This window comes from Monodon monoceros, unplaced genomic scaffold (genome assembly GCF_005190385.1).
Source record: "Monodon monoceros isolate NGI ecotype Baffin Bay Population unplaced genomic scaffold, NGI_Narwhal_1 Super_Scaffold_7, whole genome shotgun sequence".
Classification (NCBI taxonomy): Eukaryota; Metazoa; Chordata; class Mammalia; order Artiodactyla; family Monodontidae; genus Monodon; species Monodon monoceros.
Window position 1 is genome coordinate 82512502 of NW_021703784.1, and position 15488 is coordinate 82527989.

The following is a 15488-nucleotide window of genomic DNA, read 5'->3' on the forward strand; positions in this document are numbered from 1 at the left end:
GGGCCCAGCCGCTCCGTGGCACATGGGATCCTCCTGGACCGGGGCACGAACCCGTGTCCCCTGCATAGGCAGGCAGACTCTCAACCACTGTGCCACCAGGGAAGCCCAGGATACATACATTTTAAGTGCACATGGAACATTTACAAAGATAAAGACTTCTGTGAAATATATTGTAACATCTCTTTCTTAACCCTTGTTGATATGTCTTTTGTGTAACCTATATTTAACCTTGTAATATTGTTTTTTTTCAAAGGAGGTGAAAAAGACTTAACAGTATACGTATAGTATACTTCAAGGCCAAATTTGAGTCACCAGGAAAAACTTTTCAGACTATTTAAATTCTTTATTATGGGCTTTGTGTTCTAGCCCTTTAATCATCTGTGTCATCTCTTAAAGTCTTTCCAAGGCAATTTCTTCTTTGAATTTTGGATTCTACAACTAGGCACTGACCATGTTGAGAATATATTTTGTCATATGTGCATTTTATTTCCTTTCGTATACAAGTGTATTTACTGTGTATGTGTGGAGAAGGCTGCCCTGTGAATTGGTACTGTGCTTGGATCCCTTCCTGTCTTAATTGTAGGTATACTGTCTCATTAGTGCTGTATGTACTCAATTTGACTTATATTTACTGGGGAAATATCAGTAACATTCTAGGAAATTAAATAATATTTTTATGGATGAATGGACAGTATTTACTTGGTAAATGTTGATTGTTCTTGAAAAATGTTTTCTAGAGTTTAGGTAGAATCTTATCCAGAGCAGCCGAAAGCCTGAATTTATATTCAAATTTTATTATGCTTGGTAATATCAAATTATATCTTATGTAAGAAGAATAGCGCTCACTCCAGGGGTGGGGGTGGGAATCTTTAAAGAATTCTATTTTGTCAAGCTATTCAGGTTTCAAAGAGACCTTCTCAAGTTGGCTCAAGGAAAAGTTCATTTATTTTTGTGTGGACTGTCCAAAAATCCAAGAATGAGCTTTAATATGACTGGATTTTGTGAAGTCTGGTGTTGAAGGTGCTTTTAGGTTCAAGGCAACACTTAGAGAAATTAACAGGCTTTGGTAGAATTTCACTCTGGTGCTCGATCTTAAGTATAACTTAGCTGCTCTTTAAGTGCTTTTATCTGTTCTAACTTGCTACTCAGAATTCCTGCTCACTCTTAACTCTGGTTATGTTAACATGGTCATCAAACTCTAGCTCTGCCTTATAACCCTTCAGCTCATCCTCCAACAGTATCTGGAATTTCTTAGTTTGCATTTCTGACACTGTAAATCTGATTTGCTTAGCTTAATTCTAGTTGAGTTCACAAGGCAAATTTATGAATTAATTGCTTCTAGGTCAGGTCCCCACCCTTCATCCACTGGAAACAGGAGGGGCATACAGATGGAACAAGTTCTTTTCAAATGACTGGCAGGAATTACGACCAAAAATAAACTTGGCAGGTTCATTTGCCGTTTTGTTTTTTCAGTGCCATCTCAACTTCTTAGGTATATTAATTGCTCTATGGTATTCTCTTAGCACTTTGTTTTTTTCTTTATAATGGCATTTCCTAGTTTAATTGCAGATTATGTGCTTAAATATTTATTCTACTGAATTTTTTGAATAAATTTTGAAGATTGGCAACATATTTTATTGTTCTGCATAGCTTTAGCATCTGACCCATAATAAATGCCCTGTGTATGTTTGTTGAAATTGAATTGTTGAGCACCTTTCTTACCATCTGCGATACTCTGACGCAACATCAAGATACTAAGCTCTTAGTACTTTTCATTTTCTATTTCCGTAAAACAAGGAACTCAGGCATTTGGGGGATGTGGGGTGAGGGGGAGGTACTGCACTTTAATGTAACGAAACTAATTTGTAAGGTGGAGATTTTAGTTATCATTTCATGTAAAATTCGGGATACAAATAGCATGAACATAGACTCTTGTTAGGAGGCACGTAGTCTAGCAGGGAAAACTGACGTGTAAAAATAATTGTAATGTAATGTTATAAATGCATTAAAATTGTTATGTTCTAGGTGTGATGGTAGCACAGAGGAAGGTGATTGCCTCTGTTTTGGATGGTTAGGCATAGCTTTACAGAGGAGAATTTCTTGAATTGAGTCTTGAAGAAGGAACAGTAAAAGTTTGCCACGTGGATTTGGTGAAGTGGCAGGGAGGGGAGTAAGGAGGGAGAGGAACAGGGATGTTGATAAGTAGGGGTTAGAGAGCAATCTAGGAAAGAGAAACTAACCCATGCAAGGTTTAGCAGGTGCTAGAGGGGGCTGGAGTACAGGAGCATGTAAAGAGCCCGGAAGAGATAAAGCTGGAGGGCCTGTGTGCCATGTTTAGAGATTTGGAATCCATCCTGTAGGCAGTAAAGTAATTTTATACAGGGGAGTAATAATCAGATTTTCATTTTATCAAAATGGCTGTTAGCAATTTCTTGTTCTTAGCAATGTGAATAATGAATTGGGAGTGAGTGGATGGGGTCATTAGGGAGGCAGGTAGACTAGTTAGGAGGCTTGTGAGATTGTATAACTCAGAATTGAAGAAGACCTGAAAGAGGAATGGAGAGGAGAGACAGTTATGAAAAATACTAATGAGGTAAGATTGTTACGGTTTTGGATGTTGGGTGATGAGGGCGAGGTACTTGTTGGGCATAAATTTCAGGTTTCTGATTCGGGTGGTTGGTGGTAGTCTCCAAAGGGGGAAATACATGAGGATTAACAGGTTTAAGGAAAATCAGTTTAGAATATGTTCACTTTGAGGTACCTAAAGGCCTGCCAGATAGAGAGTATCAGTAAGCAGTTGGATCTACAGCTCCAGAGCTAGAGATAAATATTTAGACATAGAATTAGAGATAAAACTATGGGCACGTGGGGCTTGTAGAGGGAAAGAAGACAGATAAAACTCTAGAATGCAATGCCATATAACAAATGGAGGAAGGCAGTTAAAGAGTGCCAAGAAGTAGGAAGAGAAATAGAAAAGAATGATGTGGAAATGAAAGGAACAGAGTTTTCAAGTTATTCACTTGAAAATAGCCAGTAGTGTTGAAGTAAGATAAGGATTAATATGTGACTATTAAATGTGTCAGTTAATAACAGGACATTATCTTCGTGAGAGTAATAGTAAAATTCCAATTGTTGTGTGTTGAGGTTAGAATGGAAAGTAAAATATAGACCACTATTTTAATGCTTTTAACTGAATGAGAAAAGTGTTTTAAATAGTTAAGAGAGTTTTTGGGGGTTTTTTTGTTGTTGTTTTTAGGCTGGAAGATATTAAACATTTTTGTAGATCGAGGGCAAAAATCTCATACAGAGGAAGAAATAGAAGATGCAGGAGAGGATGGACTAGTTGTATTTGAGGTTTAAAAAAAGAATCCTGTGTTCTCAAACACAATTTCAAGGGGTTAAGCCTCTGTTTATTCCCTGTGCTGCCCAGTTGTTGATCTGGGGAACAGATATTTGAGGGCCACCTATGTACCAGACACTGTCATGGGTGTACGTGTAAGAAAACAAAGTTCTTCCCTCATGAAATTTACATTCTACTGCAGAATGGGGTAAGAAAATACAAAGTAAATGTACCAGAATATCGGATGATAAAAAAGCACAATAGAGAAAAATACAACAGAATAAGTAGAGATAGGGGTACTAAGAGGGGAGAGCTTGTTCTCATTTATTAGTGTGGCATGAAAGGCCTCATGAATAAGGTAACATCTGAGGTGAGAGCTGAAGGAAGTGAAACACTAGCCATACAGATGTCTGGGGGAACAGTGTTCAAACAGAAGGATGTTAAGTTCAGAGGCCCTGAGGCTGGAGCTTTTCAGTGTCGTGAGAGAGCTCATCTACACTGTGTCCTCCTCTACTGACTCAAGCACACATATGCCAGTGACATAGATGCGTCCCCTCCAGTGCTCCCATAGCCCTAATTCACCACGTCAGCTTGTCACTAAGTCAAGTAACTTGTCAGTTGCCTGTGTAGATTTCTCCAGTTTCTCCAGTGGTTTCCCAGTTTTGCCTCTCAGAGTAAAATCCAAACTTCTTAACCTACTGATAAAGCCCTTTGCCTGCTAGATCAATTTCGTCTCTTGCCATTTCTCCCTTAGTGAACTTCAGTCTCTGAATGTGTGGATGTATTCTTTTTATTTTCCATATTTACTCATATTATAACCTTAGCATAAATCATCATAATTCAGATTTTTTTCCATTCCTTCAGGGCTAACAAACTGTTTGTTCTTTTTGACCCAACTTGAGCATCACCTCATCTGGAACTTTATATGACTACAGTTATTTTATGTGTCTCTTCTTTGTTTTTCCATAAGACATGTATTTATTATACCTGTATTATATCAATATATATTACACTGTATTATAATTGCTTACTTGTATGTTCCCCACTGGACTGATTTCTTAGGGCACACACTGTACATCATTTAATTCTTGACCTAACATCTACCTTAGTGTCTGATATAGTTGTTCAATAAATATCTTAATGCAATAAAAGAATAACTCTTCTGTTTTGTAAATTATTTTTCAGATTCGATACATTTCTCAGACTCAAGGTTTACCAGGAGAACAGTTGTTAAATGTGGGTACAAAATCCACAAGATTTTTTTGCAGAGAAACAGATATCTCTCATTCTGGTTGGAGATTAAAGGTAATACATTAAAAAAAAATTTAGAAAAACATATTCTAAGATGCCTCATGTTCACAGATAATACCCTCTGTGCCTATTTTTCTTTCATTGCATTTTTTTTTTTTTTTTTGCTGTACACGGGCCTCTCACTGTTGGGGCCTCTCCCTTTGCGGAGCACAGGCTCCGGACGCGCAGGCTCAGCGGCCATGGCTCACGGGCCCAGCCGCTCCGCGGCATGTGGGATCTTCCCAGACCGGGGCACAAACCTGCATCCCCTGCATCGGCAGGCGGACTCTCAACCACTGCGCCACCAGGGAAGCCCTCTTTCATTGCATTTTTTTCTTCTTTTGAATTTTCATTTTTGACAATCCCCACCCCCCACTTTTAACAAGGAGAGTCCTTTCTGAATACCTTAGCTCATTCTCTAACCTGGCAGCACAATTATTAACTCATTTTAAATAGTTTAAAAAATTTTTATGTGTATCATTTTGTGTTGTTTATCTTCCCTACCCAGCTCTACATTTATTAAGCTTTATAGGACGGGGATTGAATCTAACCACTTACTACATAACCCAAGTACCTAAATTATTCCTAAGATTAGTAAATCTTTAATGATTCACTTTAGTTATTTTGTTAAGGAATTTATCTATATGTGTAATATGTTTTGATCTGAACCTGAACTTCTCATTTTTTGTATACTTCTAAAAACTTACATTAAAAAAAAAATTATTTTATTTATTTATTTTTGGCTGCTTTGGGTCCACTCTTTGTTGCGGTGTGTGGGCTTCTCATTGCAGTGGCTTCTCGTTGCAGAGCACAGGCTCTAGGCGCATCGACTTCAGTAGTTGTGGCTCGCACACTCTTAGAGTGCAGGCTCAGTAGTTGTGGCACACAGGCTTAGTTCCTCCGCAGCATGTGGGATCCTCCCGGACCAGGGCTCAAACCCGTGTCCCCTGCCTTGGCAGGTGGATTCTTAACCGCTGCACCACCAGGGAAGTCCCAAAATTACATTTTTGATAGTTATTCTTTTGAAACTACTACTTGCCTTAGAATATTCAATATATTAGGCTAAATGTGCCAGAATTGAAGAAATAAAGGATTTACAAATGGTGGGTAATAAGATATTTTCCTTCTCTGATACATTCGATAAGACACTGGAAGAACACGAGGCTGAGACAGGAATGAAGTCTAAAGAAGCCAGAAAGTACATATTCAACAGTCTGGATGATATAGTGCATGTGAGTACCACAGACACATTTGTCAGTCTTATGCTTAAATTGGTGGAGTTGAATGCCAAGAATGCCAAAACACGTTAATCATTTTCTATATGACATAGAATGCTTGCTGTTTTTAAGCTTTTCAAACAAAATTGATTCTGAGGTTTCAGGGACTAAATTGCATTTGTCTTTATCACATATTTAATTTGTATTATTCAAGTATTTTCTTTAAAAAGGAAAGCTCTAACAGACATGTTTCTTTTCCTTACATCTCTCTAGAAGTGGATATTTGTTTAGTTAAAAATCTTTTTTTCCTGCTTTGAATGCTCTTTGGTACCTCAAAATACTTTTGAGGATTTGTTAAACTCAATTGTTCTTTCTTATTTCAAAATAATTGTAGTTCTTTGTTCTTTCCTGTGTTGTGGGCTTTTTTTGTAAACTGTGAGACTTTAACCTATACTACCTTGTATGGCTTATTTTTATTCGATGACTTGAAATTTTGATTTTGCAGGTGAACACAGTGATGGATTTGGAAGGAAGTGATCTTTTGGCTGAGAAAGCTGATAGAAGAGAATTTGTTAGTCTGTTGAAAAAAATGTTGCTGATTGATGCAGATTTAAGAATTACTCCAGCAGAGACTTTGAACCATGCTTTTGTTAATATGAAACATCTTCTAGATTTCCCGCATAGCAACCAGTATGTTACTCTAAAATCTTTTAAAATGATTCTGGAGAAATGATAATGCTGTTTGTGGTAAACCAGTGTGTTAGAAAAATGATTCAATTTCTTCATTAAATATAAGTAAACTGAGTAAAAGGAGATTAAGCTAACTTGGCCAAGTTCGCATAGACAGTAAATTGCACAGTAGAAATAGAATGCAAATCTAAATCACATTCCAATGTTCTTTTTCCAAAATAGCATACTGAGGATGACTGAGTGATGTCGTTTTACATGACATTCTTACCTTAATAACCAGGCATATTTATAGTTAAAGGAAGTGTTAAGTTGTTCCTCCCTCAATTTTGAGTCCTGCAAACTCCATTTTCAATTTCCTTTCACAGCATTTGCTTTTCTTGTCCCCCTTCTTTCCCCTCTGTGTTGTGGAAGGAAAGGAGGTTTTTTTTATGGGTTAGTAGAGAAGAGTATATGCCCAAATTGAGAAGGACTTAGAAGAGTTACCTTAGGCAAATCTTGTGAATTCTTTGAACCCCAGTCCTCTTTTTTATAGGCTGAAGAGAGTAAAGTAAGTGACTTAAAATAGCTTCTTTTAATATTTTTAAAATATTGAATGAAGGAGGTAAAGGAACAAACTGATATTCGTTATTGTGAATTACAATTAAAATCGATGTTTTTATAAAGCCCAACTAGTCTCCACACCCCCAGTACTTAAAAATGTCTAATGGTTTCTGTATATAAGCACTTTGAAAATAACGTAATAACCACATACATGGTGCCATTAATTTAGGGATGTGGAGATCTAGAAGTTTAGAAAAAAACTATTTAGAGTAGGGGTCATAAAATTATAACCAAAAAGTGCTCACTATTGCTTTGCTGTCTCAAGAAAATATTCCAGATATAAGTATATTCTTCTGCTTGCTTTGAAATTTGATCTTACAGGGTTTCCTGGTAGAAATACTATTGGAAATATGCAGATTAAGTGCAAGCCATAGACTTTTTTTTCCTTTTGGAAATAATTTTTAATCTTAAACTACTCTAAACATTAAAAAAATAATATTACAATTACCTTTCGATTTTTCTTTTGCAGTGTAAAGTCCTGTTTTCATATTATGGATATTTGTAAGTCCCATCCGAATTCATGTGACACAAATAATCACAATAAAACTTCACTCTTGAGACCAGTTGCTCCAAGCAGTAGTGCTAATCTGACAGCAAATTTTACTAAAATTGGCACATTAAGAAGTCAGGTAAGAACTTATAGTATTTGATAATTTATGCTCCTCTTTTTTTTTTTTTTAAATGATTGCTGATTTGCTTTTGAAATATGCAGAAGTTTCCAAGTCAGCAGTTAGAAGTTCCAGTGCTGATGAAGTCTTACTATGGCTGTTCTGTTAAATCTCTAATATTTCAGGGTAACAATTGGAGCATATCTACTCAAATCCATTTTTTTCCTTCACCTTTTATTCTTTCAGTATGATCTACCTGCCCTTCTGTGTCTCAACTCTACAAAAAGTAGACTTCAGTAAGATCAATTTCTGGGTCCATTTTTATCATAGAATTACGATTTTTTGAAATGCATTTGATTTCTACTTATAAAGTATGTGTACAGCAATTAGAAGCCTGCTCTGTATAATGAATGCCATGTACGTCTATCGTTTCAGGCATTAACCACATCTGCTCATTCAGTTGTGCACCATGGGATTCCTCTGCAGGCTGGAACTGCTCATTTTGGTTGTGGTGATGCTTTTCAGCAGACACTGATTATCTGTCCACCAGCTATTCAAGGTATTCTTTTATTCAAATTACACTTTGAATTTAGGCATGCATTACTTTAAAATAAGTTTAGGCATCTATTCATTAAATACACTGCATGGGTTTTGCTACGTTTACTGCTGCATTTACATTTAATTTAAGTAGGTCAGTAGCCTTTAGACCAGTGATACTCCTTGACTGCAGCTCCACTGTAGTCATCATTAACAAAATGGACCGTATGACAGTTGTATTTCCTGTAGAGTCTAGCATGATAACATACCTTAGTGGAAATTAATGAACTTGGAAAGGTATGGATTGTCCTATACTGGGTATAACTGCTCCAGATGTTCAAGTAAGTACTTATCTGCATGTCGTCGCTGGACATTACAGTGATTGAGAGCTCAGTTCTTTAAGTTTTGGTCAGAGGATTTCTTTCCTAAAATATTGTAGTCTTGTTCTTTCCCCATAGCTTAGTTTGTTTGTTTGAAGATTGATTTTGATCAAATTGCCCTTATTTAGATAAAAATATCGAATCAAATCCTCAAGTGAGATGGTGACAGAATACCTTTGAAGATGCCATAAATTTTCACACTGAGGAACTTCTTAGTGGTAAAAGGGTGATAGCAGTGAACTTTTTGACCGGAATAGCTAGCATAAAGCCCTCTTTCCTAGGTCCTTCGGTAGCGTTTTGTCCTTGCTAGGCTGTGACATCTAGTTATATCTTAAAATCAAGAGATTGATTCCAAATGGGCCTGAAATGACTCTTTGAAGCATGGTGGTAATGCTGTATAGTGTAAGTGAGAGCTCTTGGTGCTAAGTCGGCCTGGGATCTAGTTCTCTTTCTGCTGTTTGCTCTGCCATCCCAGACAAGTCTGTTAACTTGCTTCAGCCTTTGTCAAAGAAAACAGACTGAATAGATACTATCTTGATCGTTTCCAGCTGTAATATTTCTGGATTCTGAAGGTTATATTTGAAATTTTTATTTCATTTAAGGATGTGAGCAACTTTTTAAAGTTTTTATTTTAATCTTCCCCACAGTGCCTAACAAAGCACCAAAAATATGTTTGTTGACTTGCTTGGCTGGTAATGAGAGATGTGAAAACATAGCAGCTCTTTAGCCACTTTGGTTCTACCAGGGTAGCTTTGGTCTGTTATCTGTGACAGTGACCCATGGCTGGTTTGGTAATAAAAATACCTATATCATATTGTCAGCACTCTTAAAAATGCTGTTGTGTTTCTTTGTTTTTCTTCAACTGTTTATTGTAGAGAAGTTCAAAGAATAATAATGTCCTTTCTCCTAGACTCAACAAGTATTAACATGGTGTATTTGTTCTATCTGTCTGTTACACATACACATACTGTTAATAGTAAGTCATAGACATTTTACTTCTAAATACTTGAGCATGCAAGACTGATGCTTTTTTGTTTTTCAATTAGTTACTACGTAAGTGGTATCTTGACAAATACATTTTCACTTAGATGAGTTTTTAATCTGTACTAATAGATTCTTAGGTTCTAATGATCTCTTCCGTGTACCAAAATCAGTTTTGGGGTCACCTACCTACAGTGTGGTATATTTCATCAAGATTTGGAATAGCAGGGAATTCCCTGGCATTCCAGTGGTTAGGATTCTGGGCTTTCACTGCTGGGGGCCCGGGTTTGATCCTTGTTAGGGGAACTAAGATCCTGCAAGCCGTGCGGCACAGCCAAAAAAAAAAAAAAAAAAAGATTTGGAATAACAATTTTTTTTTTTCAGAGCTACCTTCTGTTTGTACCAAAAGGCTTTGTGGACACATTTCTAAATACAATTGGGCATCATTCTTAAAACATTCAATGAGGTTAGGCAAATCTTTTATCTTTTTATGTAGCTTGTAATTAATAAAAGGTTAGTAACCTTTCTGTACATATGTTAACAACTGCAAGTGGTTCCTAACAAGGATAACAGAAAGAAAAGGAGATACTTTTAGGCTCATTAACTCATCAAATGTGAAGAACAATAGTTTTAGAATTAATAGTGAGAGAAAGCAAAATATTTGTTTGCTTAAAGAACTAACAGGTGCAGCTGCAGCAGCATAACAGGCAGGCTCTGTAATATGTTGTCTCACTGTTTCTTATCTTAGTATAGTGTCTGCTTAGAAATGAAAGCTTTCCCTCTAATCCATTTTGACATCTCTGTAGAAAATCCCAGTATTGACCTTCTTACCCCTTTACCTCATAATGTGCTAATCCATTTCAAAGAAACATATTTAAATGATTATTGGGTAGCAGTTATGGTACCATTATACTTTGGATTTTAAAATAAAATTTATGTGTCTTGTCCTTCACTTTAAATTTTTTACCTTGGGTCTACACTGTTTAAGTTCATCATGCATTTCATATATTTTAGATACTATAGATATAACATGTAGGTATAGCTATATGGATGCCACATCCCTAATATTGTGCCATGTTTAAAGTACAGAAGGCTTAGACAAGCTTTTACTTAACAAATTTGAGTGTAGGTTGTTGTATTTACTAAACAAGCATTTAACATTATTTGGCAATCTGAAAAGCTACTTATTCATCCCCTCTGGATGAAAACTGCTATTTTAGAATCAAATGCATTCCAGCAAAATTCTCCTCTGTTGTACTAGAACAGTCTTTAAACTTTTTGTGTCATGCTTTCCAGGTATCAAGCAAATGTAATCGAAGATAAAAATTTTAGCCAACCTAATAAGCATATAGAAAATTAGGATCTGAACCCACTTTTTTTTTTCTTTTTTCTTTTTTTTTTTTTGCTGTACGCAGGCCTCTCACTGTTGTGGCCTCTCCCGTTGCGGAGCACAGGCTCCGGACGCGCAGGCTCAGCGGCCATGGCTCACGGGCCCAGCCGCTCCGTGGCATGTGGGATCCTCCCTGACCGGGGCACGAACCCGTGTCCCCTGCATCGGCAGGCAGACTCTCAACCACTGCGCCACCAGGGAAGCCCTGAACCCACTTTTGAATTTGATTTTTAAAAAAAAGATTATAGGAGAATTCTTCTTGTCTTAAGGCATTGATTACGAGGAGAATTTAAGGGCCATCTTTTTGGGGGGAATGTAAGAATTTGCTCTGTGATTTCATCCTTATCAAAGTGAGGATGCTTTTTTCTCTGATGAGATTCTCTACTGCTGCAATATATCTACACAGCCTGGGTGTGCTCATATTCCATTCCTTGGAGAATTTGCTGATCAAGACATGCTTTTTGGAAAGGGTAAGAAGGTCAGTTTAAAAAAATAACTCATAGATCTTTGTAGATCTAATTCACATGTAGCTCTTTTTTTTCTTTGTCTTTTTTTAAACTTTTTTTGGCCATGCGCTGCAGCACGTGGGATCTTAGTTCCCTGACCAGGGATCGATCCCTCACCCCCTGCATTGGAAGCGCAGAGTCTTAACCACTGGACCACCAGGGAAGTCCCTCACATGTAGCTCTTTAGGTGGAGTTCAGAGGGTAGAACACCCTGCCAGTAGGATAAGCACCTCTGTGAAGAAAATAAACACAATAAAATTCTCCTTAGAATTATCACTTACAAATATTTGTGCAATAAAAAGTGTAAGGTTATTTTTCAGTCGGAAAAAAAAATAATTGTTTTAAAAAAATTTTTTTAAATGGCTGATCACGCAAGGTCTCTTTTATCCAAAAACTGATTATGTTTAAATGATATGCCAGCCCATATTGAAAGTAAGTACAATACAATAGACTGGAATTATGAAGTAGTGAATTTATTCTAGTAACTCAGCTTTCTAATCTTAGGAGATATCCCTAAAATCTTGTTAGTCAAAGTTCTTAGTTGGTGTAATACTACTTTACTCTCTTAAAGTTTAGTACCATAAGACTTAATATTTGCAAGGTGCTCTTGCAATGTATGACACAGACATATTAATATTAACAGGATTAACGTGGGTAGTAATCCTGCTTTCTAATTTTCCTAGGGGGTAAGCAAAATGGAACATGTTTGTCCTGGAGTTCCAGTAGCTCTCCACTAGAAATACTAGTAGATTAAACCACAATGATAAATGCTTAGTTGTATCATATAAGGCAGAAAAGTTTGTTTTTTGCTTTTCCTTTAGAGGTTGAAATGAGTGTGCCATCCTGAATTTTATTGAATCATGTAAACCATCATGGCCATTGAAGTTGAAGTTGTGATACATTCCTCCTTTAGTGACGTGTATAAGATCCTTTCATAGTTTTAAAGAAGAGAATACCAAGCATAGCTAAAAGTTTGTATGAAAAGATGAACATTTACCTGCTAGAGGATAAGGATGTTGAGCCAGATTCACCTTTCCGTGTCTTACCAGTGGCAGAACTTTCTAAAATGAAAGGAAAGCTATAATAGCAAACTTTAAAAGGAATGGGAAGTTTCAAAAACAAATCATTTAACTTTGAAAGAGTAGCTTTATAACAATTTTTGGAATGAGGTACCACAAGGTAGATAGACAGTATCTCACTTTCCAAATAGATTGCTTTCTAATATTATGAAAATTTTATGCAGGGAATTTTTTCATAATCCTAATAAGAATTTTAGCAATTCATAAATTTAAGAGTTTTATAAGGTAACTCAGAGAAAATTTTTTTCTTTTATTTGAGAACTGTTCTTTTCTATTTCACAGGTATTCCTGCAACACATGGTAAACCCACTAGTTATTCAATAAGGGTAGATAATACAGTACCCCTTGTAACGCAGGCCCCAGCCATGCAGCCACTACAGATCCGACCAGGAGTTCTTTCTCAGGTTGGTAATATTCATTATTTTTACATATGTGCTGTCCTCCTTTTACTCAGGTAGAGGCACTAATCCATTTGTGCTGTTGGAAACAATGAAAATGACCTAGATGGGAATTCGATCCTTGTAGATTATTGACTTTAACTTTTATAATTATTAGAAGATTGTTACTTTTTTTTTAATTATTGAATTTTTTTATTTTTAAAAATTAAAAAAATTTTTTTACATCTTTATTGGAATATAATTGCTTTACAATGGTGTGTTAGTTTCTGCTTTATAACAAAGTGAATCAGTTATACATATACATATGTCCCCATATCTCTTCCTTCTTGCGTCTCCCTCCCACCCTCCCTATCCCACCCTCCCACCCTCCCTATCCCACCCCTCTAGGTGGTCACAAAGCACGGAGCTGATCTCCCTGTGCTATGCGGCTGCTTCCACTAGCTGTCTACCTTACGTTTGGTAGTGTATGTATATCCATGCCACTCTCTCACTTTGTCCCAGTTTACCCTTCCCCCTCCCCGGATCGTCAAGTCGATTCTCTAGTAGGTCTGTGTCTTTATTCCCGTCTAGAAGATTGTTACTTTGAGTTAACTTGCATCATACTAGTTTTTCTTTTGTTTTTGGTTTTGTTTTTTGCTGCAACAGACATGGTCTGGTAGAACACAGCAGATGCTGGTACCTGCCTGGCAACAGATAACACCCATGGCTCCTGCTACTACATTAGCTTCTGAGGGTATGGCTGGTTCACAAAGGCTCGGAGACTGGGGGTAAGTTAAAAACAAGGGTACTTCTTTGTGAATAGTTTGCAAACTAGATATGGTAAAGTAGGGATTCAATTTTTCTAAATTTTCTCCCTAGGAAAATGATTTCACACAGCAATCATTACAGCTCAGTGATGCCACAACCTCTTCTAACCAATCAGATCACCTTATCAGCCCCTCAGCCAATTAGTGTGGGCATCGCACATGTTGTGTGGCCTCAGCCTGCCACCACCAAGAAAAATAAACTGTGCCAGAACAGGTTGGTATTGATATTTTAACTTTCCTCTGCATTTTGAAAATTAATCATTAAAATAAATTTTGCATGTACACCAAAGGGTCACTCTGTTGTATTCAAAATGACCTCTTTGATAGCTTTGTTACAAACACTAAGCCAGCTCCCTTCTCAATTTCTCAGAGGTATTTTGGTAAAACTAATGGAATGGGAGCCAGGAAGAGAGGAAATAAATGCTTTCAGTTGGTAAGATTGCCTTTATTGCCCTTTTGATTTATTATCTACCTATAATTTTAGACCATTTTAGATACTCAGATATCACATTTACCAAAAAATAAAGACCATTTGAATATATGTAAATGCAATCTACACTTATATTTCTAGAGGTATTTTATATATCACAGACTCATCTGTATGTTAGTGTGTTATAATCTTAACAAGTGAAGGTTTGCATTGTTAATTATAACAAGCTGTCTTAGAAAAATGTCATGTATATATTTTGATTATAGAAATAACACATTGTTCCTTTGATTGCAGGAGTAATTCATTGCAGAATACCAATATCCCACAATCAGCATTTATTTCTCCAAAGATAGTAAATGGGAAAGATGTTGAGGAAGCAAGTTGCATAGAAACACAGGACAATCATAACTCAGAAGGAGAGGCAAGAAATTGTTGTGAAACTTCTATCAGGCAGGACCCTGATTCATCAGTTTCAGATAAACAGCGGCAAACCATCATCATCGCTGACTCCCCGAGTCCTGCGGTGAGTGTGATCACCATTAGCAGTGACACTGATGAAGAAGAGACGTCGCAGAGACATTCGCTCAGAGAGTAAGTGCCAAAAGCAGTTTCCCGCGATTTTCCTGCATCCTTAAATAATGATGGCACCCTCTGCTGCAGTGGGAAAAAAAAACTTTGTGATTTATTACTTGTCTGTTCATGTCCTTCAGAGTAAACTTCCTGAATAGCATTTAGCATGATTACTATAGCATTTTTCCTGTATTATGAGCTTTAGATTTTTGTCCATGTAGGTCACTCTTAACTGTTTCATATCCTTAATTAAATAATGTAAATTTTGGCTACTTGGGAAGTATGTTCTCATTTTTGACCCAGTTTTCCCTTCCCTCTTTACTTAGATGTAAAGGTAATCTGGATTGTGAAGCTTGCCAGAGCACCTTGAATATTGATCGGATTTGTTCATTAAGTAGTCCTGAGAGTACTCTGAGCACCAGCTCCTCAGGGCAGTCCAGCCCATCCCCTTGCAAGAGACCGAACAGGTAAAGGAATTTCAATAGCAGTACATTATAAATATTAAGTCTACTAAAAAGCCTATGATTTCTTTTGTTGTTGTTTAAATTAGTAAGCACCTGCCAGTTTACCACAGTGACTTCTCTCTTGATCATAATTTTTGAACTAGATCACCTTTTTATAAACTCAGGCTTTAAGTAGTAATTTTCTTTACTATTACAGAACAGA

At 36.7% G+C, this 15488-nt stretch overlaps 1 protein-coding gene across 5 annotated transcripts in view; it reads left to right on the forward strand.

Moving 5' to 3' along the window:
* HIPK3 (homeodomain interacting protein kinase 3) overlaps positions 1–15488 on the forward strand; it is a 96130-nt gene that overhangs the window by 73932 nt on the left and 6710 nt on the right. For 3 of the 5 annotated variants that reach the window (XM_029207667.1, XM_029207670.1, XM_029207668.1), the window contains 11 exons: positions 4526–4645; positions 5776–5862; positions 6353–6537; positions 7607–7766; positions 8181–8304; positions 12901–13022; positions 13662–13783; positions 13875–14036; positions 14193–14255; positions 14547–14843; positions 15149–15289. In XM_029207667.1, coding sequence (XP_029063500.1) covers positions 4526–4645; positions 5776–5862; positions 6353–6537; positions 7607–7766; positions 8181–8304; positions 12901–13022; positions 13662–13783; positions 13875–14036; positions 14193–14255; positions 14547–14843; positions 15149–15289 — 1583 coding nt within the window. The remainder of the gene's footprint in view (positions 1–4525; positions 4646–5775; positions 5863–6352; positions 6538–7606; positions 7767–8180; positions 8305–12900; positions 13023–13661; positions 13784–13874; positions 14037–14192; positions 14256–14546; positions 14844–15148; positions 15290–15488) is intronic. The other 2 variants (XM_029207671.1, XM_029207672.1) reach the window with 1 other exon arrangement.